This window comes from Erithacus rubecula, assembly GCF_903797595.1.
Source record: "Erithacus rubecula genome assembly, chromosome: 3".
NCBI classification, from domain to species: Eukaryota; Metazoa; Chordata; class Aves; order Passeriformes; family Muscicapidae; genus Erithacus; species Erithacus rubecula.
Genome location: NC_136689.1, coordinates 141,096,693 through 141,124,336, shown reverse-complemented (window position 1 = coordinate 141,124,336; position 27,644 = coordinate 141,096,693). Strand labels below are relative to the sequence as shown.

The 27,644-nt window shown below is 37.7% G+C and overlaps 1 protein-coding gene across 12 annotated transcripts in view; it reads right to left on the bottom strand.

Annotated features, from left to right (window-relative positions):
- PTK2 (protein tyrosine kinase 2) overlaps nt 1–27,644 on the bottom strand; it is a 188,169-nt gene that overhangs the window by 30,930 nt on the left and 129,595 nt on the right. For 4 of the 12 annotated variants that reach the window (XM_079302187.1, XM_079302186.1, XM_079302188.1 and 1 more), the window contains 10 exons: nt 25,110–25,140; nt 22,800–22,852; nt 14,374–14,457; nt 13,177–13,194; nt 9,581–9,637; nt 8,292–8,312; nt 7,133–7,230; nt 4,322–4,406; nt 1,486–1,586; nt 85–200 (listed from right to left, as the gene is read on the bottom strand). In XM_079302187.1, the coding sequence (XP_079158313.1) occupies nt 85–200; nt 1,486–1,586; nt 4,322–4,406; nt 7,133–7,230; nt 8,292–8,312; nt 9,581–9,637; nt 13,177–13,194; nt 14,374–14,457; nt 22,800–22,852; nt 25,110–25,140 (664 nt within the window). Of the gene's footprint in view, nt 1–84; nt 201–1,485; nt 1,587–4,321; nt 4,407–7,132; nt 7,249–8,291; nt 8,313–9,576; nt 9,638–13,176; nt 13,195–14,373; nt 14,458–22,799; nt 22,853–25,109; nt 25,141–27,644 lie in introns of all 12 variants that reach the window. The other 8 variants (XM_079302178.1, XM_079302179.1, XM_079302184.1 and 5 more) reach the window with 4 other exon arrangements.

The window sequence follows — 27,644 nt, the reverse complement described above, 5'->3', positions numbered from 1 at the left end:
TCTGCAAAAACGACACTCCCTAAAATTTTAAGCAGTGACATATCAAAAATAGACAAGTACAGATAAATATGTATGAAATCTTACCTATGTACAAATCTTTTGCTCTCTAAGTAGGCAAGAGCTGTGCTAAGCTGGTAAGCATAAAGTATCAGAGAGGCCAGGTCCAAGCTGTACTTCCTTACTTGCAAAAACGACCTCAGCTTTTTGCACCAAGGAGGAAAAAAGAGAAAGAAATTAGGACAAGAAAATAACAAAGCTGAAAAGGGCATATTTCAAATTGAGAAGTTTACATGAGGATCAATGGGCATGACTTGCTTGTTTTAAAAGCTGGATGAGGAAAAGCCACTTCCCATGAAGAAATGGGACTCTGCATTAGAATTCAAGCACTTTTTCTACATGAAAATTGTTAAACTAAAAAAAAATCTGTAATTTTGTGCATTCCTTTCAGTCTCCTTTTGAAAAGCATCTGCTGTTGCTGTTCCAGAGTGAAGCACTCTTGGGACTTTGTGATTTTTTCTACCCTTGAGTGCAGCCTCCATTTATGGTCTATATCACTTCAGAATTGAACAGGACCTGGCCAACCCAAAGATGGACCAGCATTGCTTTAGAAGCATTAATTTTAATAATTAATTTTAACCTACATGTGCTAAAACAATTGTATTTAGGTCAGAGTGGCCAATATCAGTGCAGAATACCTGTCAGCTCTATTCCCAGTATAAGACAGGGAGCACCTACTGGAAGGTGGCACTAGAGTGTTTTTATACATCAAAACAAGGCTTTGAAATGAGATTTGGGCACTGGAAAGGAAATCTATTGACAGAAAATGACTTCTCCACTACAGGCTTTTCTATCCATCCCTCCTATTTTTTTTTTTTTTTTGAAAATGTACTGCAGTCTGATAATTGCAATGGCAATCATATAATGTTGTATGAAATATCACTGCAGTTCACATTTTCAGAAATGCAGGTCAAAGAAAACTGATTGATTATAAAAAGTGAGATGTGGTTTTCTTTAAAGCATTCATCCAAAAAACAAAATAATGAGGGAAGTCATCTTATCTAGGGCCTCTGCTGCAGATATTCTACAAGAAAAAAACCAAAAAGCCAACATAAGAAATTCAATATTTCAAGGGAAAACGCAGCATTGCTCAGGAAGAATAAAAGATGTACAGTTTCACTTGTGGAAGGTATGTTTGCAAATGCTGTTTAACTGATTATCACATTATCATCATCTTGACAGAGGTCATGCTCTCACTCTGGAACTGCAATTGAATGCTCTGAAAACTCTGACTAAATCACTCTGGAATGAGGTGATGCAGTTCCCCTGGTGGAGGAGAAGGTCAAAAGCTGCCACTCCTGTTTCTGAGTCCATAACTCTGCAAAGGAGGATGATATCATGTTGATAGCATGTGTTAGTACAGTGAAGTGTTTTTTCAGCCTTTTGTGTGAGCTAAAAGAGAGAAAGCTGCACAAGGATTTCTCATACCTCTCCAAGAGTACAGAGCTCCATGATTATCCAGACTGGGTTTTCTGTAATGACCCCAATGAGCTTCACAATGTGAGGGTGATCAAACTGACGCATTGTTACTGAAAGGAAACCAAACAATTCCGTGTGGTACATAAAACCTTCTTTTAAAATAAAAAGAAAGCTGCTGCTTAAGCATTTAGCCCATGAGCAGAGAAGATAATCACAAGACTTTAAACAATTGTAACAAGCAGTTATGTCTGGTCACTCCAGGTGCTGAGGGCAGGTGGAAACACTGATTGCTTGAGCTATGTCCACTCACAAAAATGCAAGGTGTTGTGGAAAGTGCCAGGCAGGTCAGGCTCTGTCTCTCAGCCCAGTATCTGATTATGAACATAACCTAAGTTAATAAAATAACCTGTCAAACCAGTGCACAACCAGTTAATCTGTGCCTCTCTGCTGAAATAGTCTGTATAATTCAATTACTGGAAAAACCATGTTTGCCAGATTATGACATAGACAAAAATCTTATTTAATCATCACATCATTATATTTTCCATGGAGTTCATTTCAGTCCCAGCAGTGCACTCAGTGTGTTTTATGCAGTGTGACATATGAATCACAGAATCACAGAATGGTTTGGGTTGGAAGGGACAGTCAAAACAAACCAGTTCCAAACCCCCTGCCTTGGGCAGGGACACCTCCCAGCTTGCTGCCCCAATCCACATCCATCCTGGTCTTGAACACCTCCAGAGATGGAGCAGCCACAGCTTCTCTGGGCAACCTGTGCCAAGGCCTCATCACCCTCATCAAAGAATTTATCCCAGAATCTAATTTAACCTGTCCTCTTTCAGGCAAATCCATCACCCTTGGTCCTATCCCTGCTTTCTCTGACAGAATCCCACCCCATCTTTCCTCTTGGCATCCCTTAGGCACTGGAAGGTGCTCCAAGGTCTCCCCAAAGCCTTGAACAACCTCAACTCTCCCAGAGCAGAGCTGCTCCAGCCCTTGCAGCATCTCTGTGGCTCCTTTGGATCCCCAGGTCCTGCCTGTGCTGGGGATCCCAGACCTGGGTGCAGCTCTGCAGGTGGGGTCCCACCACAGAGGAGCAGAATCTCTCCAAAACAGGCATGGCAAAAACTCCTTTATGTATCCTCAACAAATATCCTTCATTTGACCTTCCAGCAGCATCTCTACAGGTGCAGTTTGTAGTGGCAAAAACACACAGCAATTACCAAGCTGCAAAGTCTGCTTCAGTCTGCCTCAAGTCAGGCAAGAATAAAACACATTTTCTTCTGCTTTACACTAACCACAAGCTAAAACCAGGACGTGTTTCTTGATTTCTGTTCTGATGGGCTCTGAATTCTACTTCTGCACATGGATACATAGCAACTCCAAAAAAAGCCTTGCATAATCCTAAGACCAAAAGTTATAATAGCTTAATAACATATCTTTCTGAAAATAAACTTTATGGGCAAACTTAAAATAATATATTATTTAAAATATTAATGTTATTAATAATACAGGGGAAAATGCAATAAAGCAAACATCCTTATCACTGATAGAGCTTAAAGCATTAATAAAAGGAAATGAATAACATGGTGAAATGTCATACAGCTATAACAGCTGCTAAATCTTTTCAGTGTTGAAAACTCCACCATAGGCAAACCTCAAAATGTCTTAATATTCGTAATATTAAAGTATTAGGAATTAAATGTATTAATTCAGTGAAGAAAGCAACTGCTCTGAGTGAATTTCTAATCTGAACACAAGACAAAGGCAACAGATGGGAATTAGAATGAAAAAGAAGAAGAAGAAATGGCAAAATTATTAAATCAAAATTGAAAAATACTATTTATGTGTCGATTACAGCAGCATTTCCTAATCTGTCAAACTTGAAGCATAATAAGGAGCATTCAATGAGCAATTATTTTCTACATTGCCAGGAGACAGCAGCCTACCTTGTAACTGCTGAGTTATTACTGTAAGCAATTGTATTTACTGTTCCAACAGATAGAAATGCAATGGCAAAAATTACAGTAATTTACAAAAACCTGACATTCAAAAATAAAAATCCATTAGCTATTAACACAGATCTTCCAAACAAGTTGAAAAAATTCCTTGAATAAAGGAACAGTGATTAAATTATATTGTGACATCTGACCACAACCAATTACTTAATTGATAAAATACAATACTTTAACAACATTTATAAGTATACAAGAGCAGGGGATAATAGGCAAAAATTAAGGCTTAAGTGCCATATCTTAATTTTCCTACAAAATCAAACAATAGAGGAACCAGTAACTTTAATATTCTTTAAAAAGTTTGTGCTCCTATTCACCCCAACAAAAAGCCTTCCTCCACACATGAAATGTGCTACTTGGAGAATACAACATTTGTGGGCAATTGTTTAGAAAAATTACTTATTCTAGCATAGATTTTAATTCTGAATTCTCAAAGCAGATGCCTCTTAGACACAACATTTCTAGCAAGGACAACTACCTGACCTTCCAAAGCAACAAACTGGAGAAAGTGCTGTGGTTTTTAATTCAGTAAGGGAAAAAAAAAGGAAATAGAGGATCAGATTTAACGTTCCAAAACTGGTTCTAAAGCCCTACAGGAGACAGACATCACCAGTCAGTTTGGAAAATCAAAGAACCCACATCCAATCACACACAAGGGCAATGCAAGGATGTAAAGCAGTGCCCTGGCACATGCTGTAGGAGGGGAAAACATCAGGCTATATATTAATAAACTATTTACATCAGTGAAAGAAGTTTCTGGCACAGGTGGGCACAGTCTTTGCAAGGAGCAGTAACAGAAGTGATCCCAAAAGAAGTTGCTTAATACTCACAGGCTTCTTGTAAGAATTTTTCTCTAACACTGTCTGAAGTGCAGTTTTTACACGTTTTGATTGCAACAGCCATAGCTGGATTTTCCTGGAAAACATTATTGAGAAATAGCTGAAATACAACCCACCAAAAAGAGCCCACCAAAAGCTGGCCCTTAAAATTCTGGCAAAACTACTTTGGAAAAAAATACTATTAAACAAAATAACTTTAGTTGAGAAATTACATGTTGAAAGCTTCAGTGTTTAAATACCATTATAATCAAGATACCTTGCATACAACATTTACATCTAATGTGTCCTGGAAATATTTAATCTGTTTTAAACCATGTTAAATTTTTTTGTGGAAAAATGAAGACAAAAGTTGGCAAGTTTAACTGAATAGTACTGTAATTTTTTTTTTTTGTATTATTGAGGAAGGTAAACCCTTGATAATGTTTAGCTAAAATAAGAGGAAAAAAGAGATAGAAGTCTAAAAACCACAGTTGGCTTATTCAAGGAAGCAAAGCAGAAAGGCAAATTAAGGACTTTTTGTGGCTCTTTCAGAGGAAAGACTGGCTGTAATTGTGACCTCAGACTACAAAGGAAAGCGAAACAAAGATTTTCACCCATTATCTTCACAATCAGTCAGATCAAAACCTTAAAATCATGTTCAACAGAATGTGTATTTAAAATCAAATTGACTTTCCCATCTGGTTTCTCATCCTCTGAATATCCAAAAATGAGAAGTTCTTGATGGGTTAAGTGAGAGAGAGAAGCTGAAATGTTTCAAAACTAAAGCTTCTACATGAGGCATGGGCTGTATGTCCTCCTTCCAGGTGGGAAACTGGGAACTGCCCATTGTTTAATGAACCTTCCAAAATGCTACAGCACTGATGAATAGCCTCATCCAATTTTTAAGGCCAGTAGGAGATGAAGATTCAGAGTTATGTTCCATCTCTACTCATGCTTGGTCTATTTTAAATCTATTTACAGACAAAAATTACCAGAATTAGAATAATATTTATATTTTATAGGCTGAAGTGTCTTATTTTTGAAGTTGCTCACCAAAAAGATCTTCAAGTTGACTTTGCAGGAAAATACTGATCTAATACTTTTCTCACATCAAATGCCCATGAATTATCTAAAAAAGCTGATGGTAAATCATTCTTTTATGCCTTTATGAAACCAGGATTGAACAATCAGCCTGGGGATGAGACCTCTGCATGCCTGCCAGACCCACCCCTCTCCCAGTGCTGCAAATCAAGTTTTTAAAAAATCCTTTAACCAACAGGAGCATGAAAAGGAAGAACCTCAGTGTCTGCAACCAGCAAAGAAATTTTGAAGAATAAATGTTGGAAAAGGCCTGATATTGGGGTTTTGCAGATTTTTTGACTTTGGATAAGGAGACAAATCAATGAGAATGTATCAGACTGGACACATTTTCTGTACTGAGCAGGAAATGGTATTTTAAATGACACCTTGGGATTAATTCCACAGTTAATCAGCCTTTGAAGACAGTATTTCTGGGCTGAGCAATAGGATCCTGTACCTATAAACCCATTTTCCATTCAGTTCCTCACACTTAGAGCCTGGCTGTGACCCCTCAGGAATACCTGGGAGAGGTGGAAGCTGCAGTCACTAGAATCAGGACTTTACAAGGGCAATGAACAGGGATAAATGGAATTTCTGAGATTCAGTTTTGAGCTAGCAGAACAAAAGGCAAGGAATATCCTTTATATTTCTGCACTCAAACTGAACATATAAAAGGGTAAATTATTTCCATGAGTGGCTTCTCCCCTCCTTACTAAATGTCAAATGTGCAAAACCACAACTACCATATTATTAGAACTAATCTTACATTGACTTTTAGGATTTCTTCCCAGAGTGTAAGTTACATTCTGTGACCAGAACATTAAAATTTAATGACATCACTGTTCTGTTTCACCTTCACCTATCCCAGTGTTTTAAATGAAGTAAATTTTTATGAATAAAAAAAATCCACAGGTGATGTTTAAAAATCTCAACAAAGAATGCCTGAGCAAAATTCATTTTCTAATTCACAAAAAAGAATGGAGACAGCCAACATTTTCAAAAGAACAGTCCATAAGAAAAGAGTTTTTAATAGTTTTACAGAGCTCTGGATTTATCCACCATGCCCCAAGTGAGTGAACCATCACTCCTTGGTACTCCTTTTAACTTGGACAGAACTAAATGAAAAATAAGAATCTCTCTCAATGCAAAGTATATCAGATGTACATTCTATTTAAGGGTATCAGACCAGACTCCAAACTTGTCTGAAATGGAACATTTATCTTTATTCACTTAAATACTGCACTGAAGATTATTTAACCCACCAAACCCAGGACCCTAACCAGCCATTTCTGAAGTTAGAATTAGATTATTGTCCACAAGAATTCTTGTATAATTTACAAAAAAATTCAATAATTTCTTCTAATATGAAATATTTATTTTATTATAAACTTGAAATTTGTTGAAATTAACTATTTTTTGCAGCTTTCTCTTGCTATTTTACACAATTTTTTTATCTATTTAGTCTTTCCAGAAAAGCTCATAAGCACCATCCTAAATTACACAAGTCCTGCCACCCTCCTTGGTTTCACTGAAGTGCATTGGGATTTTGCTGGATCAGCGTCCGAGTATTTTGTATTTTATTTCAGGAAAACACAGGAACTTTATTGGGCTTTGCTGTGAGACAGTGAGACTGTCAGTGGACCAAATTTTCATTTGTTCTGGAAGACTCAGACCAGGACCTCTAAGGAATACTGTATTTTTTTATCCAGGAAAGCTGTGAATTGTTTGAGAAGCGAGGCTTACCGGGCTCATGTAAACTCCTTGGTGCACATCTCCAAACTGTCCTTCCCCAATGCAGCGCCCCAGCTCAATCCTCTCCCTTTGAATCTCATAATCTCTGGCTACAACAATATAATGCACTTGAAATATTAAGTTTCTGCTGAAGGGTAAGGAAATCATCCACAAGACACAAAACTCAAAGTAAGTCACTCAAATGTCTCACATATGAAGAACTAAGATTAACTTTTGCTGCACACCAACCTATAGAGATGCTGCACACACACAGTGGAGACCTCTCAAACCTCTCAAAAGTTTGAACCAAAGCAAGGGGGAAAGAACTGCAAGATTTACATTGTTAAATTAACCACAGTGCACTCATTTCAGTGCAATAAACATAATTAAATCCTTTTTAATTACAGCTGGTGAAAGACAAAGCACACAAACAGTTAAAGGCAACACCAATGATGTTAAGCACAGCCTTAGCACACACTCCTTTGGCTGTTTAAGAGGACTCCACCATGTGCTATTTTAGATTTTGGAACCATCAAAAAAGCCCAGAGAACTTTTAAAGAGGTAACTGCAAGGAAAAAACCCACAGGAACAAGAGCATGGCAAATAAAGACAAAATGAAAAAGTGAAATTTTGAGTGCACTACACCTCTGCCAGTGTGTAACTGAAGTAAAATTGAGATGTTTGGAGGCCTTATGCAATTTTGTTAATGTCACAGTTTAACAGGCTGAGGATATTTCTGATAAAAATGGCTCAGCACTTCAGCAAAACATTCAATCAATTGCAATTGAATGATTTCATTTGCAATTTAATTTCTAGCAGACATGGAAAAATATTTCAGGAATAGCAGAAAAGCATGCACAGTATATGTTTTCACCTGTAGTTGTATTTTTCAGAGAAAAAATAACCAACCAGATTAGAACTTCATAACCTTGACTTTGACATCACTAAGACTACAGAAGTAATGTCATGTAGAGCTGGCTAACCAGGTGATAAATGTCTTTTTCAACTCTTTTTTTTGTTAGGTACTGCATTTTCCTCTTTAAAATCCCAAAGCTAACTGGTTTAACTATAATAAATAATGTTTATTACATGAAAGTGAATAGTAAGCTTAAAAATTCCACATCATTCCAAACTGCAAGCATACAGGGATGGGTAAAGGGTCTCCTGTTACCTTCATCTATTCCATAGCTTTCTGCAGTGCAATTAAGAGAAAAATCAAATGCTTACTTAGATAGAGCTTCTTACAATCAAAACAGGACAAACATTTTTCAACATTAAAAAAAAAAAAAGAAGAAGAAATATACTGATGCAATTTAAAGTTTACATTAGCAGAAGTCACAGGCCTGTTCTTGTGATCTTTACTGACTCAGTCCTTTGGGAGCTGAACACTTGAGTCCCCTTCAATCCAGCAAAGCACTTAATGAATTTCCCTCCACAGCCCATCTCCTGGGTTTGCATTGAAGCCATATTCAAGTGTTCAGCACATCCAGGGCTGGGCCCACAAGTAATTACTTCCATGAGAATTTAAATAAAAAGGTGGGGGGGGGAGGGAATGGGGGAAATAAATTACACAAAGTTAATCTGTTAACAAAAATAGAGGATATACTTTATCACAGTATGTTTGGATCCTAAAACTATGCTAATAGAATATATAGTGACTTAACTGCAAGACAATAAAAATGCTCAGTTTGTTTCTGGAAAACATATATTCTTGCTTTTCAAATACTGATGTTCATACATATATATATGTTTTGCAAAACATATATTCTTGCTTTTCAAAGATTTTCCACACCTGTGGAAATAATGCTGCAATCACTGAAGTGATTATGAAACATTCTGCACCATGGTAAGCTCAGAAATCTATGCAAGCTCATGGTCCTTCAGCAGAATGTGCCCCCAGCTCAGCAGAACTCCCCTCTCATACTGACCAAACCTGATGTTTTTGGCAGGATTCTGTATCAAGGGATTGTCTGCTTCCAGAGGAATCCTTGGTTGCCCAAATGCATCTGGAATTTCCCAGATGCAGCTTTTAAAATCAGAATATTGGACTTTCACATTAAATGAATTTGCCTTGATGTTTAGGATTATATCATAATTCAAACAAGCTGTAACACAAAATCCTTGTAGTGGCTTAAGCACCACTGTTTTTACTTCAAAGATGAAGACTCAGCAGAACTTGGAATTTTATTTTTGTTCCTGCAGTCCTTCATCTTTAACAAAATTGCATGTGGTACAGTTGAGTGTTGCTCTCTCATGGAACTGGAGAGCACCAGATCTGTCACAGAGCAAGGTGAGACAGTCAGACAGCAATCCACAGAGTTTGCTCTCATCACAGAGATCTTATCCAATCTTTAAGTGTTATGTTCAGCATCACAATAAAAAAAAAATCCACATTTTAGTCCCTGCTAAACTAAGGAAGCTTTTGGAGAGGAAAGTTCCCAAGTTAACCATGGCACTTACTTGAGGGCATTGTGTAAGTGTCTTCTTCATCTATAATCTCTGCATAGTCATCAGTCTCTGCAAAGGGAGGAATTGAAGAGTTTCGGGAAAAGCAGATGAAAACAATTCTCCAGAACAACATCTCCAATGTATCAAGACTGAGATGTCCCAGACCCCAAGTTCAGCATTGCCAGGTCACATTGAATACAGCATGACTAAAGCTTGCTCATGCATAATTCATGGTATGATAATGACCTCAGTGCCAATTGCATTACATCACATAGGTGCACTCAACAAAGAAAAAAAAATGAAGATACCTTTGTATTCAAAAAAGATTGAATTTTGCAATTGGGACCCATCTAAACTGTTGATTTAAAATCTTTTTAAACAGCAAATTCCATTTGTAAAGAGAAAAAATTATGAATGAGTTTAATTGCTTTACCTGCAATAAAGTGTGAAAACAGTTTGTTATTTTTTATGTCAAACAGGCAGAAGACACCAATGATGTTCCAGGGCAGCTTCCCCCTACTGTCAGTCTGGCCAGGTGAGTTATTTACCACAGAATCTTCTAGAGCACAATGACCTTTCAAACCACACTCTCCTCCCCATTTTTATCACAATTTTCCTTGTTTAGTAGAAATTCACCATTAGTTTTGTAGTCAAGACTCGAGATTTCAGTGACAGGTTTTGGAAACAGCTTCCCGAAATTTTCAGAAAAATGACAATACATTTCTTCCTCTGTTTAAAACTTGCAACTTTTATATAATTTGTTCTCAAAATGGCTTAAATGGTGTCAAGTCATATCAGAAGGTCCTTCCCTTCCCTTGAACTTTCAGTGTGTGTAGGTCATTTCCTAAAGGTCACATCAATTCCTCCAGGGGCTTTAAAGCCAGTCCACAACAGTGGGTTCATTTTTTACTTCAAGGCTGTCAAATTCTACTCACCAACTTTAAACACAGAGAGAGGTTCTCAAAAATGAGTAATTTCCAAACCCACTGTGCAGTTTTTGTGGTTGATTTCACTGGAAAGCCTCTGGAAGTCATGATCTCCTCCCCTTTTTCCCCCATCTGCCCTGGAGCATATGGATACATCCCTGCAGCTCCCTGGCATCACTTCCAGAGCAATGGCCTGGGCTGGGACAAAGGCACAGTGAGTGGGAAGAAGGATGGCATGGTCCTTCAGCTCAACCCAGCCCTGAAACCAGAGCAAGGCTCATCAATACTGCACATACAGATAAGCAAGAGGCTCAGTTTTCAGGCAAACTGAATATTCAACCATCAGGAAACTGCAGGCTGCCTATAACCTTTGAAGTTCAACACACTTCAGGGACTAAGTTTAATTTTATGATCCTAGTTTCTTACTACTTAAATAAAATTAAAGCTGTTTTTTCTTTTGAACTCCTGTAGGAATATGCCAGGTGTTGTAAAAAACAGAACTGGGAAATTCTATGCAATTTTAAATTTTGCTAGGCAATTTCTATTTGGGACATAGCAAAGCAAAGTCACCTATTGAAAATGCAATAATTGCAAAGACAGTGCACAATTCTGAACAGGCAGAACACTCCAAGAGCACTTATCTCTTCTTTGGTACTTTATTTTCTTCCCTACATTATAAACTAATGTTTTTGTAAATATAAGCCTCAGTTTGATTTTAAAAACAAGCATTAAAAAAAGATTTCCAACATGATGGAGATAATCCATTTCCTTCTAATATTGTGACAGGATTTCGTTGAAAATAACAGAAAGTTCTTAATCTATGTTAGAAAAAAATTGCTTTCAGAATGTGATCAGTGGCAGGGCTTGTTCATCTCTCTCTATTTTAAATTAATGAGTTAATTCATACTAAAAGCATTCTCAGAACAGCACAGAGCACTTTTACATGGTTTTGATACATTGCCCAAAACCATCATGAAACCAGAAGTGTCTTCATCATCAATCCAAATAAATCAGATGTACACAATTAACTACAAAAATATTTCTTTTTCCACATTTAATACTCTGGGGAGGAATATGAAAAAAAAATTCCTATGTATATCTGATATTGTTTCTGGGAATTAAGAGGAAAATTCAGTCAAGGCATCAAACATTGCTGGGCTCAAAGTGGTCTGGAACAAAGAGAACTGCCCTCCCTCACAGAGGGGCTTGAGCCCAGTATTTATCACAGACTGAGACTATCACCAAATCTCCCAGAACTGTGTCTGCTAAGACATATTCCAGCACCTCCATGGAGCCTGAAGCAAATCTGAGCTGGGCAGAGCTCTCCAGGCTGCTCCACAAAGGAGGATGTGTTACAGCACTCTCAAGAGCTGAACACATTCAGAGATTCCAGATGTCTTTGGTAAATCCAGAAAAACTCAGATTTAATAACAGGGCTCATCATGCTGCCCTCCTGCATTTTTTAAACCCAGCACCACCACCTGGAGATGGCAAAATGAACAAGTTGTTTTCAGGAAAAGGTAGTGGTGGTCACACACATGAATGAGCCAATTTGATCTTTACTAAATCTGAATGCATTTATGGAACTGTAGGGAGAAACATCCCAGGGTATTAAATCCATAATAGCTAATCCATGACCTTAGCACATGTCTGAACTTCCCTTTTTCATCATTCTTCTCATTTATCAGACCTTGTCATTTACAAAAGAAGGCAAGTTTTAATAAAAAGCTATGCAGGGGTAATATCTGAAATATAATTTTTAAATTTATGACAGAAAAAATGTTCTTTTGATGTTTAAGAAAATAAAGAAAATTGTGTGGTATTATCTTTAGCTTGTATCTAAAGGAAAGGAGATGAAAAGTTAATACACCCCTTCACATTTTACAGAAAGGAATGTCACAAGACGTGATCTCTATTTCCTCTTATCTCTCTCCTTTGCATATTGCTTTTATGCCCTTTTAGTGTCTCCTACTTAGAAGAATAAAGATACACATGCTATCAGTAGCAGCAGTTTGATTCTTTCCCAACATCAGATGGAATCCTTTAGAAAAATAGCTAAAAATCTCTTTTAAAAAACCAAATCCCAACTTCTTTTCAGAGGAAAAGAGACTCAAAAAATCTGCAGAATTTAAGTATTTTGTAGTAACTTCTGAAGTTTTTAAAAGGAAACCCCAAACATTAAAATCTATCTTTATTAGTTTGAATAGCTGAAACCTGGTTAATATTCATGTATTCAATCTGTATTAATCTTGTATCTTCTTTTAATGCAAGCAGCACTTTGATGTCTTTAAAGCAATATTCAGTAGACTCATTTCTCAGGTGTTACCTCCATTGATCTCACCCACTGACCAAATTAATGATGATGTAACCATTTCAACCAAACTGGACACTTGTAGATTTCTAAACCTTCTTTGCATCATGCCACAAGTCTCATTGCAAGCACATGCACCACTGCATCCCTGTACGTTTGAAATAGAATTTTTCCTTTTCCAATCCCAGTTTAGCAGAAAGCATTAGCTGCACAGCCTGTAAAGTACAGAATTTATCAGCTAATATCCAAAGCAGACCACTTTTCAACACTAAAAGCTGCATAAAATGTATTACTGAAATGTGCATTAAGTGGTATATGGAGATAAGAGTTGCATATTGCACGTTAGTAACACAGACTAGAAAACATATTACCGTCCCCACTAATTTCATCTGCAGATCCAGGTGGCATGCAAGGAGAGAGAAAAAAGAGGGGGAGAGAGAGGGGACAGAGAAGGGGGAGGGGAAAATATACTATTAAATTCATGAGTAATCCAAAAGTATTCAGTCTGTAGTTATCTTATATACCTGACTCAAGAGAAACCAGAAAAGCAGCAGAATTTAAGACTTCTCACCTAAAACCCAAGGGACAGAGATACGCTCTAAGAAGCTTTTATGATGAAACAGAGATAATGTTTTCAAACACAAAGGTACACAAAAACTAAATTTGGAACTGAAGCTAGTTTTTTTAATGCATTGTTAAGGAAAGTCAATTTCTGGGTTTATTCAATTCTTTAAAGCAGTTCTCCTACAGCCAGATGAGTCGCCTCAACTTGACTCTGCACATACACTGAGGACTTTGGACAAGCAGAGTTGGTATTGACCTTTCCAGAAGAAATGTGCTCCTGAGCTATCACCAAGACATGACTGAGAAATGAAACCATCTAAGTTTTAAGGACACAGAGCATTGTGCACTTGTACAAGGCTGAAATTTAAACGAGTGGCAAAGAGAGCGACTCTACGGGCAAGATTCACACAAACACCAGACTCCACGTGTACTGCAGCAGCCCTAATGCAAACCAAACCCAACAGCACAAGCTAAGGCAAATATTTTAGACAGTTTTTATAGATAAGAGGAAATTCTTCTTACCCCTAATAAAGTCAAACTGGTCTAGATCAGTGCTGGACCAGTATGCAGCCAAAAGCATCGCTGTAGTCCGTGTTTAATTCAAGTGATCTCAGCTGATGCTTATTGTTGCTATTCTGTTTCATCCATAGCATGCTGTGTTCAGGGGTCCAAGAATGAAGTAAAAATATATTTAACAAAAAAAAAAAAAAAAAAAAAAAAAAAAAAAAAAGAAGGCAGACAAGGTCTGCATAACTATATAAACAAAATAATTTAGTATGTTTGTCATTGTAGCACATGATGCTCAAAAATACATTCCCCATAAAAACAGGGACCAGCAAGCTGGTGACGCTGCATGAAAATCCAATTCAACAGGAGGAAAACATAATGAAATTATTCTTGGAACTCTGTTTACCTGAGGCTAAAGTAGTTTACAAACAGTAACTGAGTTAGTATATTCAGCTTTTGGGTTAATAAGGCAGCCTAGACAAAGAGCAGAGCAGTACCCTTGGGCGGCGACTCATGGGCACAGAAGACGAAAGGCAGAAAGCGTCTAGCTTTCTTTACTTTATGCTGACAGTGATTGACTCCTTTACAAAGAGGCAAGAAAAGGAAAGAGAAAAAAAACAGAAACAAATTATTTGGAAATAAAAGAAAAGAGACTGAAGAGAACATCTACAACGAATGAACATAAAAGTAAAGATTTACATTACAATTCCATATATCCAAACGAAAATATAAATGTATCTGAAAGTCTAAAGCATTTTTGGTATTTTCCTTCAAATTCCTTTCTACAGTAATTAATATTTCAGTTCTTAGTAGTAGGAATAGAACCAATTAAAAACTCAGATCATGCCAGCTATTCATACCATTCATTAACAACACAAAGAATATTGTCTATCACAGAAGTGCAACCTGCTTTTCCAAGTTTGCCATCTAAGTTCTGTCAGACAGCTATACTCCAGCTTAAGTGGCAGTCACCAGACTTAAACACGTATGTATTTACTCTCTGAACCCTTAAAACAACACAAAAGAAGTATTTCACATAGCAGGGTTACACACAACAAGGGAAAACATGGTTTTCCTACCTCCTGAAATACAGCACTGACAGATTTTATGATCTCAAATCTGCCACCAGTCTTATCCCCAGTGCAGACCTGCCTTGCCAATGGATATTCCAGGTCTGCAAGGATCTCTGGGTGAACAGCCCATGGCAGCCTCACTGCCCTCTTTCCCAGTCACCTCACTGCATTTTTTAGCAATGTGCTTATCAGGAGTGCTTATCATGACAAGGGAAATTTTGGAGTAGGAAAAAATACAAAGAAGTCACACAAGGTGAGAAGGAGGACACAAGATGACACTCAGCACCTGAGGATACCTGCTCATTTTATTTCTCTTGTTACCTGTTTGCTGTTCTCTGCTTTCCCCTTTTTCCTCTCTCCAAGGAAATGTGAGAAGTGGTTAAAAAGATCAATTAAATAAAAAACCCACATCTTGCTGCTCTTCACAGCCAAAACTCAGGAGTGAGGTCCAGCCACCTGGAGTTACACAGGCTGGGAATGCAGGGCTTAGAAGACCAGCCCAGTCCCACAGCAGCAGCTACTGGGATAGTCAGTGGTAGCAGGAGTGCAGGAAGGGTAGAAAAGGAAAATTACATTTTAATGAAAGTAACTTGTACAATCAACAAAAGCCACCATCATAAAAACTGCTGGGTGCTGAGCAAACAGGAATCATTAATCTAGTGGGAAAAATGCACATATCAGAGAGAAAGAACAGTAATCAGATTCAATGCCATAAACTAAAAAAGATGCAAGGAGAGGGTAAAATTCTTGACTAAGTCAGTGTATCAGTATTTCCATTTATCTTGGTTTAAGACAATTTAAAGGGGAACACTCTGAGTTCTTCCCCTTGATACTCCCAAGGATCTTCTCTTCCTAACATCACATGACAGACAATTTTCAGCACTGTCATTCTAGCATAAACCTCAGGTAACATTTAAAAAAGCTTCAGACATACTGTGAAAGAAAAGGAAAAAATACTGCAGCTGGTTTAAGTGACTACTGAAAAGGTGTTGACATGAGAATGAGGGAACCCAACACTACTGAAACAGAAGAACAGGTATAGAGTCACTGCAGGCAACACAAGCCATCTAAAAGGGAAGGGATGCTTCAACTCCTGACCTGCCTGCTCAGGATATAGAGATAATTTCAGCCTGAAGTGCTGAAATGCTACTCACCCTCACACTGACAGGTGAGTGGCAGAAGCTGCTGACACCTGACCAAACCTATTTCAAATGAAGGCACATTGCAAAGGTAAAGGTGTTTTAAATTCCCCATCTGCATGCCCTGATGCCCTGAGGTCCAACTATTCCATTGCATTACAATTTTTTTTTAAATTTTCTGTCTAAAATTTGTTCAACTGTTCTGCCACACTAAATGGAAGATGCTTTGTCTTAAACTTACCACATCTGCAAGTCTAGCTACAAAAGAAAGTTCATTTTAAATTTTAAAAAACAGAAGTTCTAACACTTTCCCATGACTCTAGAGAATACCTTCCTTAATGAAATGAATACAACTTTGAAGGATTTCCAGCACTCCACAGCAGCTTCCAGCCAGGATATCACTGGTGCTTAAGAATGCTGCTGAAAACTGCATGGGATTCTTTATTTACTTAGTTCCTATACTCAGTATTCATTAAAATTATTGTGGAAAAAGATAAAAAAGGCAAAAATGAGGAAAAAAATCACTTGCTAGGCAATAACTATGTTAGAAAAAAAGAGACCAGGCTTTTACTGCTCTTTTTTTACAGGGCAGTTACTAGTGGAGCTCCTTGTATGAGCAGATAGCAAATACTGGAAGGCTGAACCTGATAATATCCCATTCTACTTTGGTTTCTTGAACCAGTCTGAGGAAAAACCTTGGAAAAAAATCCTGTAGAGAAAATATATCTATTGATTTTTGAGCTTTTGAACTCAAATGAACACTATGGGGCTGCCACACCAAATATGTTTCTACATAAACAACAAACCCCCAAACCTGCATGGGTTATTTCTCCAGTCATACCACACTATTACTATTTGCACAGCAGAAGTGTCTGCTCAAATCCAATCAGAAGCTCACAAAGGAGGAGCACAGGAGAGCAAAAACTCCTTAAACAGCACCAAAGGCTGATGGAATCAATGCAGGAACTTCCATGACACTGATAGGGTAGAAATGTCTTTAGACAGTCACCACAATTCATTCTGGTCTTCTATGCATGAGTTGAAGCCTTTTAGCCAGTCAGGCTAAAATAGGAAAAGATAACAGCACCAGTCTATTCAACTGTGATGGGAATCTCAAATACTGCAATTTATTAGCATTAAGGGCTATTTCAACTATATTATCTTATTAATCAGTGAAATAGCTGGGTGAGTTAAGAAGCAACTCCCTCCTCCATGAACCTGGGGACTAATGAATTGCTCAAGGTTTGTAAAATTAATCTGCAGTAAGCTTTAAGCTTGAATGTCTCCCAGTGCTGTGACCATATGGCAGAGCTACAGCTTTAACAAAGTCTTTATATTCCTCAAATTACTTAATAATTACTTGAGTTGAATTTATAACTACATAATTTATGGCAAGACTCTTTAGTCTTTCTTTTCAGAACTGAGCTGTGGAGTACAACACAGCTGAGCTGTGACACAGTCCTAAATGCTCAAGATACAATTTTTCATCTAAAAATTTACTTACACTTCTCAGCTTTCTCTTTTTGGAGTGAGTGTCTTGACAAAATGGACATTAAAAAACTGCCAATTTTTCAACCTCAAGCAAAAGCCACCTTCTTCCCCAACTCAAACAAGCTAAGAAATACAAGTCCTACACAAGAAACTCTTTCAGACAGGGCGGAGATTCATGCAGAGCACAAGAATCATGACAGAGCCTGCACTGTGCTCTGCAAGCAGAAGTGATTCCATAAAATTCAATTTGTCTTTCCATCCTGTTCACAGTTTTGCTGGTGATCAGCTTGGACTCAGGACAGACAGGTCCTTTCACACACCAACATCTCCTTCATTCAGAGCACTTTGAAGTAACACTGACATCAGGTGAATAGATTTATTTTTTATTTTTCCTCTCCTGTTTGTTTTTACATTTGGCTTCTGCTCTATAGGAAACTTCCTGAAAGCCTCTTTTACTTACAAACCATACCATAAAGGTTGTCTTTTTTTCCTTCATTATAAAATCTCACTTAAATCAGGCTTACCTCCTTTAAAACAGGGTCTTTTTTCCATTCAAACCAAAATTTCAGCTGAATGGCATGACTAAACTGGCAGCTCCCTCAAACAGGATCTGCTCCTCAGCAGCACCTTAGAGAAGAACTCTCATTTCACTGCCATGACCAGGAGTTAATCACAGTGATTAAAGTCTAACAGTGTTATGATATACATTTTTGATTTTAAAGCAGAACCTGGAAACTTGCTGAGAAGCCCCCTCTTTGAGGTTACTAAAATCCTTCAGCTCCTATATAGATATTTGCTCCAAGAGGTCAGATCTTCCACAGGGCATATTACTGAATATATCTAAACCATGGGATAGAGAGGCAATGGCACAACCACAATTATTAGAAACTCCTGCCATCATTTCATGATGCCCTTAGAGCTGCACCCCTTTGAGTTTAAAATGCTGCTTGTGCTACTGACAGCAGCTGCACCAGCTGGGGAACAGGATAACAAACCATATTTCTCTTTAATATACTTATTTTCCTCTTAAATGTTTGTGTCCTGGGGTCTGTTACTCAGGTGCCTTGAACACTCTGCATTATCAGCTGAAACCAGGACTGTTTCAGAGACCTTTTAATTTCCTTCACCAACTAAGCTCATATTAAAGCTGCAAAACCAGCACTTGCTTTAACAAGACTAACCCTGTGGGACATCCTAAAATCCCCTTCAGACACATCCCCTGATGCTGGACATCTCATCTCCCCCTCCTTGTCATCTTCCCACTCACAGCTCCCTCCCCACAAAAACATCATTTCACAAGAGTACCTGAATATCCAAATGCCAGGAGGGAGTGCTTGGAATCACAGGAGCCTTTAGGTTGAAAAAGACCCTTAAGATCATCAAGTCCAACCATTAACCCAGCACTGCCAAGAACTTGCCAACACTTGTTCAATACTCTGCCTGTTCAGTGCTCACTGGAACACACAGGCCTGAAATTCATATTCTGTGGCACTGCATGGAAAGCAGCATTTGAGCTAGGATTAAAAAAAATTAATGAATTCTCCAGGGCAAAGGAGGCACAGAGATTAGCCAAGGGATGCAAAAGCAGAATTATTCTTCTTAGTCATATTTACACAAGCAAGGAAGGGGCAGAAGAAACCAAAGAACTCTGTGTCAGAAGGAATTCATGTGAAAAGGGAGCAAGCAGCTACTGCTATAGTGATTTAATTTTATGAAAAACTTTCTGTAATATATAACTGACCAGGTAAGTTATTATTTTTGGAAATATGTGTATCTGGAAATATAAGATCACTTACCAAGGCTAATGTTTGCTATTTAAAAACAAACTGCTGGCCAAAGTAAGTTCCTTTAGACTACAGCAGAGAGTTTTAATAAGATGCCTCCAAGTCAAATAGTGGAAATGTAGTCAATAAAATTAGAGTTAACTGGTGTGTTGCTTCTTACACATTTCATATACTATTTGCACAGAGCAAATAATTTAGCCATACCATTTCCTGAGTGTACACTCCTGGCTAAGTACAAAGAACTTCTTTTTAATGCAGAGGGAGGAGGAGGTAAAAGCAGCAATTACCTATTAGCTAAAACACTCATTGTTTCTGGTGAATGACAGCAACTTCAGCCAAAACATGAGATGGTTACCAAAGAAATCTAAATTCCAACTAATTTAATTTAGCTTATTCACAGTTACTTACAATCTTACACAAATGTGTTGAGGCATAAAATTACTATGCTTTTAAAAAGGAGGGGAATCTGGCAGGCATTTTAGCTGCACACAAAGATAGTGTCCACTGCAAGGAACAGAGAATTTGAGGAATCAAGGCAGACAACACAAGAAGAAACTGAAGCAGCAAGAGATGTATGGTGAAACCTGGTTCAGTGACACAGACTCACAGATCCAGCAATTTGCTGCTTTGGATTCCTGAAACCAACTTCATCCCTCACTCATTTCAAAAGGCCTTTTTTAGAGGAGAAAAAAATAAAAACAGAAGTATTTACAAACCTTCTATCTTTGTGTGCTTTGGAATATTGGAGCACTTGGAAAAGACCAAGTTTTCACTTCACTAGACCAGAAATGTTCCAAAGTATGTTAATAAATATTTAAAAAAGACAAAGTGTCTTTCACTAACAAGTTCCTTTTAAAACCTGCAAAGCTTCAGACAAATACCAGAACTTTCAAACCACCAAATCATATTTCCAACTGGGTTTGGATATTGCTGGTTTATTCCACTTTTGGAACTCACTGTTAAACTTCCCTTTTGAACTAAGCAGGTTAAAACTATTAATATATCTGACTTCTGAATTTTTTTGCTGAATCTCTCTGTTAGATTTTTGCTATTTATCTTTAGCATTGGGAGAGGTCTAAAGAAAGGGGAGCAGTGTTAGTGAAATCAAACAGCAGAGTTAATTTATGATTTAAACCACCAAAGGTGTGGAGCAGTTACAGATGTCACTGAGCTACAAAAGCTCATCTTATCTGAAACCTTTGGCTCTGAGCCACTGCAATGTCAGCAGAGAAAAGTTCCTGTTCTGCACCCACAGCAGCACCCCCACAGCCCTGGCTGCTGCCAGGCTCTGCTGAGCTGGGACTGGGCTGAGCTGAGCATTGTGCTCAGCTGGTGCCTCCCTTGTTCCATCTGACAACAGGAGTGACACTTCTCCACATCTACATCAAGCATCACTTCATTCAGAGCAAACTGATTCCTCTGGGGATTCAAGAGATTCTTACAGAAAGCAGCTCCTGAGAATAACCCCTGTCATGTGGGTTCATATCAGCAATCTGCCTCTGGTTTAAATTTAATACAATGGCATACTCAGTGCATTTCAAATAACTTCAAATAATAAAAAATGTATTTGTGTGTTCTGTGTCATTATATTACAAGAAGAACAAACCCTTGAGACTGAATATTAAATGCTTTGGCATAAACCACTCCAGCATTATGTCAGCATTTCTAGTGGTTTGTAACATGGTATAAAAACAAGCACCAAGCACAAATGTTTTATTATAGAAATATATAAATCATTCCTACAATATAATAATAATATCTAATTTTTTAGGTTTTGGTATTGGGAGAATGAAGATGATATTTTCTGGTTTAATTTCATTGCACTGCTCACAGGAGCCAGTTGTGCAGCTCAGTGTACCTGAAGAACCATCTCACCTCCAGCACTGCTACAGCAATGCTCTCATTTCCCCCCATCCTTCATGTGATCCCCACAGTGCCAGAGCTGAAGGTATTACAACTAACTTCCTACACTAACTTCCAAATGCTAGTTTAAAAAATAAGTTGTTTGTGCTCTGAAACACCAAAGAACTTCAGCAGAAGATACCCAAATTTGCAAATTCAGAGTGACAGCAAGAAAGGATCATGAAGTCAGCATTTATTATTGGTTTTATTATTAAAAGTATTATTGGCATTCTCAGAAAAACTGAAGGAGTGGAAATTTGGGGCTGTAGACAGCTTGTTTCATCCTGAATATTAGCCTTTTTGAGGGTGAGTGGAATAATTAAAAAGCACAGCACTAATCACTTCAGAAATTCCAACTTTTTTAACAGCTAAAGTGAGTCACACAGGTAAGAATTAAGAGAGAACATGCTGACCATGCTTCATGCTTATCTACCTATTCTACCATGCTTGCCAGGCACTGAAGAAAGAAGAGCTATTTGACTCTGAGAGGCCACAGTAACTGGTAAAGCTCTATTAAACTGGTAAAGTTCTATAAACCCTGCAGCTTTATCCTCACTTTAACTCAAATCTTCTCACCTAGTTTCTTGCAGTGTCTATTTGGGCTTCCTATGTACAGCAGTGAATCTCAAACATCTTTTAGAAGTGTCAAAGGGTGGGGAAAGGAATCTGAGAAGTAGGAAATTAATCAAATGTTTCTTTATCTTTCTTCCTTATTGTATGAAATATGTTGGGGTTTTGAGTATTTGCCACTAAGAGCTCACATAAATGTTAAAGTGGGGCTGAACCTCCCTCTAAGTCAGGAGTGGGAAATCCACTGAGTCACATATTGGTTCCTCAAGTTTGTGACCAAGTACCAGAAACCTATTGGAACAGATCATATTTTAAATACATTCATGCATCAAAACTCCCTTAATAAATATTAGGTATACTGATTTAGAAATAAATTTTCTACTAAGACACTACTATGAATCAATCCTTCAAAATTATTTGAGATTCTGAAAAAGAAACATATTCTCTCTTAAGCATAAAAACTTTTAAAATCCCATGTTAACTTAGAGAATTCTTAGAAACCTATAAAGAATAGAAACAACACATATTACCTCACACACCCATCCTTCAATTAACTTGTCATTTTCAAGAGCAAAAATTAAATGCTTATATCTAAACAGCTACAGAAAACCAGCTATTAAGTTTCTCCTTTCTGTAAAGCAATGATTAATATTTAATTGCCTATTTTCCCTTTTCTAAGCTGCTCCCTCACAATTAACACATACACAGGTAATTCCAGATCTCACCAATGACATTCTACTTCATCACAAAGTTAAGTGCAAATTCTGACAAGCACCCTGGCTTTGAAGTAACTGCACAGATGTGGCTGTTGCACAGAAGTTTCTCTTTAGAAACTGTTCTACAAAGGCAGCACAGATCCAGTCTGGGGCACTCAGCAGCTCTGCAGCAGCAGTGAGTGGAAAAGCTGCCTGCACATCTGCCAGCTCCAGAAATAAACTCAGCTCCTGGTCTGGATGAGCCTTACCTGACACAGAGACTGTGTGAGACCTCACTCCTTGCTTCTCATTGTTGGCCAGCCTGGAAAACAGAAGTTGGAAGTGCTGAATGCTGTACATCCTTCAAACACTGGCAGTTCATCCCAACAGGCACCTACTGCAATCAGCAGGGCTGAGCCACCTCCCAGCCACAGGATGAGCAGGGGAGAGAAGCCAGGCAGGAATCTACCACTAAATCCCATCTGGGGGAGCCAGGAGGGTTTTAATGAGCACAGCCATTCACAGAAACCTGGAGAACTTGAAGGAAAACACAAAACCTAAACTATGCACACTTTTAAGATGTGTGTAACCTGGCTGTGCTCATACTGTCTGTGAGATCTGCTGGAAACTGAGTATGAATTGATTTCCTGTCTGTAAAAAGACTTATCCTGTAGTATTTTGAATTAATTTACAAGTCAAATATAGAAAACCAATCACATTTAAATGCAGTTATTTATAAGTGTTCACTGTTAAGTATACATTATGTATTCATCACGTATAAATGTATTGCCCATTACATATAAATATTCATTATCTATGCATTATATATAAATGTATTGCTCATCACATATAGATTATGTATACATTATGTATATGTTATGTTACATATAAACATTCATAAGGATCAAAAATTCTAACAAATTCTCAACTTTTCACCACTTACATATATAACCACAATTTTAATGGTCAAGAGAGCACTGCACTTCCTGCCTTCAGGAATCAGGATTTTCAGCTGGCAAAGGTAAATCTTCCCAGATGCAAGATGTTGTTGGCTGGCAATTTTGTGCATTTGATAAAAGTTCTGCTGCCAGACTTGGAACACATGTGGTGCCCTTGTTTAAAAGACTCAAGTGTACAAATTTAGTTTTGGTAAAATGCCCCAAAAATGAGAAGCTTTCTCTTCAAACCTTATTTTATCCCAGAAATCCTTACAAATAAAAAAGGGTTAAGCTTTATGTAAATACAGTGTTATTCTGTGTTTCTCATTTGTGTCTATTGAAGTAAAAAGAAATTTTAGAAATGTTCCTGTTTCATGAATGCACACTAACTTTACTGATTTTATGCTTCCAGCCTCAACTTTTCTTCCCTGAATTTTAACTTCCACAGTGTGAGAAAGCTGCCTGGTAGTGAGGGCTGCAGCAGAACCTGTGTGAAATAACTAATTCAGGAACAAATTGTATTCTATGCTCCATCCAGTAGTTAAGAAAGTAATAAAAATAGTTCTGGACTCCTTCCAGAAATAAAGGAAGAAACAGAATGAGATGACTGGGACAAAGCAGGCACAACCTGTATCCCAAAATAAAAAAGTGTCTTGCTTTAAAGACTCATGTTTAGAAGGCCACAAGGAACTGCCCATGGAAAGGTGGGACAACCATGACAACCCCCAGAGAGGATGGAGACCCAGCCACTGACACCAGGGGAGCACAGAATCATCAGGAAGAATTCAAGGCTTGCTACATTAGAGACCACCAACTCCAACAACAGAAAGAATAGTCTAAATCAGAGCTAAAGCAGAAATTTATTATTCACCTTAAAGATTGGGAAGAAGAAAAATGCAGAGAGGTATCTTAGCACACTTTGTAAGAATTATTAGATGCAGGTAACTTGTCTCAGGGCATCTTTATTCAAGTATCACCATAAAACCAACCAGGGGAAAAAAAGCATCTCTGTTTGCCTGACATAGAATCAGTGTTTTCCTGGCATCCACAATTATTACTGGAGAATAGATTTTCTATATTTAAAACAATAAAGAGGTATTTACTGTGCAAAATTAATATTTAAATTAATAACTGCTATTCTTTATTACACTGTCTAGATCTCAACTGGCTCCATTAAGAAGTTTTATTAAGAAAAGGTAATGTGACAGATTTATGATAGAAGCAAAAAGTGTGTTTTCTGTATTTCACATAAGCAAAAAAGATGACAATTAGGAAAAAGGAAACCACAGACTGACTCACAGATTGAAACCACAATTCACAAATTGTTTAGCATCACTCCTATAATTATATTTACTCATGGATTCAAAAGAAATAGCCTGAATCCCAGTCAAGTTTTTTCCAAAACATCCTGCTTTTGTTATTGTCAAATATGATGAATGCATTATGCACTTTTGTTCTCAGATTCTCTTTCTGATATCTTTGTATTTTAATACTACTGTGAGCTTTTTATGCCCTACGTGCTATTTGTCCTGAATCCAGAAGCAACAATAAAAATTAGGCAAGTGCAAGAAATTCCAAAAGCATCACTATTTTTCAAAATATTTTTTTTTAATATATAAGAAAAGAAAGCACAAAACTTACTTTGGTATTGATGGTAAAGCTCTTTCACCTTCTGTGTAAACAAGAAGAAAACAGGATTAAAGCTTTTTCAAGTTTTCAAATAACCTCTCTCAAAGTGAAATACAGACATGCCTGAAACAGTAATCATCACAATCTCTCAGGGAAACTGAGGTGACTCAAAAGAATGTTCTATACATATATAAACAGCAGCATATCAACAACTCCTTCTACCCACTCACACAGACCTTTAGGCAAACTCTCATCTGAGGAAACAACACACACAGAATACAAAAGCTCTTTTTGATTCTTAACAAATAACTCCAATAAATCACTTGCAGAAGGTGTGACACTATCTCATCTCTCTGGTAAGAAATGCTTTTCTTTTATCTCCAAGATGTCCTAAGTGCTAACATATAAATAAAACAATTTAATCCAACTTGGATTTCCAAGTAAGACAACTGAAATAAATCATTAAAGCACATATTATCACATTGATTTCACACTGGCTTGAGACTATACAATAATAATGCTTTGTGCCAGAGAGTAAACCTGCTTTTTGTACACTATATTCAAATCCTTGCCAGTCTTTCTTTGAAAATGGTAATGTGTGTAAGAGCTTGGATGCACATATTCAAGGGGTTTTTTTCCTATTGTATTTGATGAAGCCCTTGGTATTCCTGTGGGGAAGTTACTAATCTTTTAGCAAAACACCTTTTTCAATAGATTGGAGTATGCAGGGAAGGAGGGAAGATGGTAAGAAAGTGTGTTTAGCTCTCTAAATCAATGTAGCTCTGATAAAGTGACCTGAGAGAATGGCCACACTTGCAGAAAATGGTGATGTACACTGTTGAACAAAATCATGTAAATTCTCATTTGTTTTTCTCTCATGCCAAAATTTCCAGGAATTACAGGTGTAAACAACAGTCTCACCACTGTGGATTAAGGGACTGAGCAGAGAAATACCCAGTACTCAAAAGCCACACTCAGCATTGCAAAATACACTATTTTGGTTCTTTTTTCTGCTGTTTACAGGTAGAAAAGCATTGTTTAGCTCAGCAACACCTGTTTAGATCTGTCTCATGGAGGGTGCTTGAAAGGAAGCTGCAGAAAAGAAAGGAAACCAGAATCTGCAATTTCAAAGCCCTGGAGCAGCTCAACAAGGTGGTAAGAGCAAGCACCTGGAAATGGGGGGCAGAGCAAGGACAGTAAGATTATATAAGCAGGTGGGAGATAAAGGTACTGTGATATGTTAGGGTAAATGATATCTTTTGGGAAGGAAACAAAAGGCAAGGATCCTCAGAGATAGTGTGGAACAATAAATATGAGACCAATGGTGTAGAGGTGCAGCCTGGCAGTAAAAGACTGGGACAGGTACCCAAAAAAGAGAATGTAATGGCACGAGAGGTTCAACCTGGATGAAACTGGGCAAAAGCCACCAAGCCTGAAGGAACAGACACAAGAGTCCTGCCCACTGCTATTCAGACCTCCCAGGGCTGTAAAGAACACTCAAAAGAACCTTAATTTTACATGACACTTACACCTGTCAGTATTGAAATCATCCTGAGTTCTGGTTTACACCAATTTATGCTGCTACTGCTGGTTGCTCCAATGCTGCTCTTACACTTGGCAATGGATTTAAGGCTTAGATGGTGCTGATTAATCACACATGTTACTGGTGGAACACAGAGTCTTTGTGTTAAAAGAACTTCACTGAATTGCACAGTTAGCCTTATCATTCTGTATTTTTAAATCAAGGTAATGGATGCACAATTAATAAGCAGCTATTCAAAATAATTCTCCTTGCTTTTTAATATGTGGCTCCATTGCATATTAACTGCATACTATTCAAACTGCATTCTAAAGATGGAATTTTAATTTCCCCTAGGGCTCCTTTTTTGTAGAGTATAATATTTGGGGACTTCAGAAAGATCACTGAATGATTTCATTAGACTTGCTAGGAATGATTTCATAACACTTGCAGGGCCACATTGCTTCATATGTTCAAGGTACTGAGCTCAGATCAGATCAGATCTGATTTTCCCTCCTTCAACCTCCTAAGAAAGTGAGAAATACCACAGGTGGCAACTGCTGAAGTCAAATACTACCTTATCAAAAAGGATCTAAAGAAGATAGAGAGAATCTGACTTCCACTGTGGTATTAAATTTCCTTAAAGAAGAGAATCTCAAGCCTCCATTCCATTTTTCTGAACAGCTTCCTATCAATGCAAAGCAAGGGTCATAATAAAACATAATAAATCATAACAAAACAAAATCTTGATTCCATTGTAACAGCAAATTCTTTCTCAGCCCTTTGTGAGACAGGGAGAATGTGAGTAGAAGCAGTCTTACACAGAAGTAATTTATGAGTTCAAAGAAGAAGAAAAGAAGCAAAGGAAAGGTGAAGGGATTGAAGGGAAAGTGATGAAAAGGTGAGAAGAATTGAAGCAGTCTGGAAAACTGTGAGGAAAAAATAGGGTCAGACAGAAAAAAAGCAGAGACTGGCCCAAGTTAAATGAGTATTTGCTTTCAGATCCACTGGGAAATCAAGCAGCACCC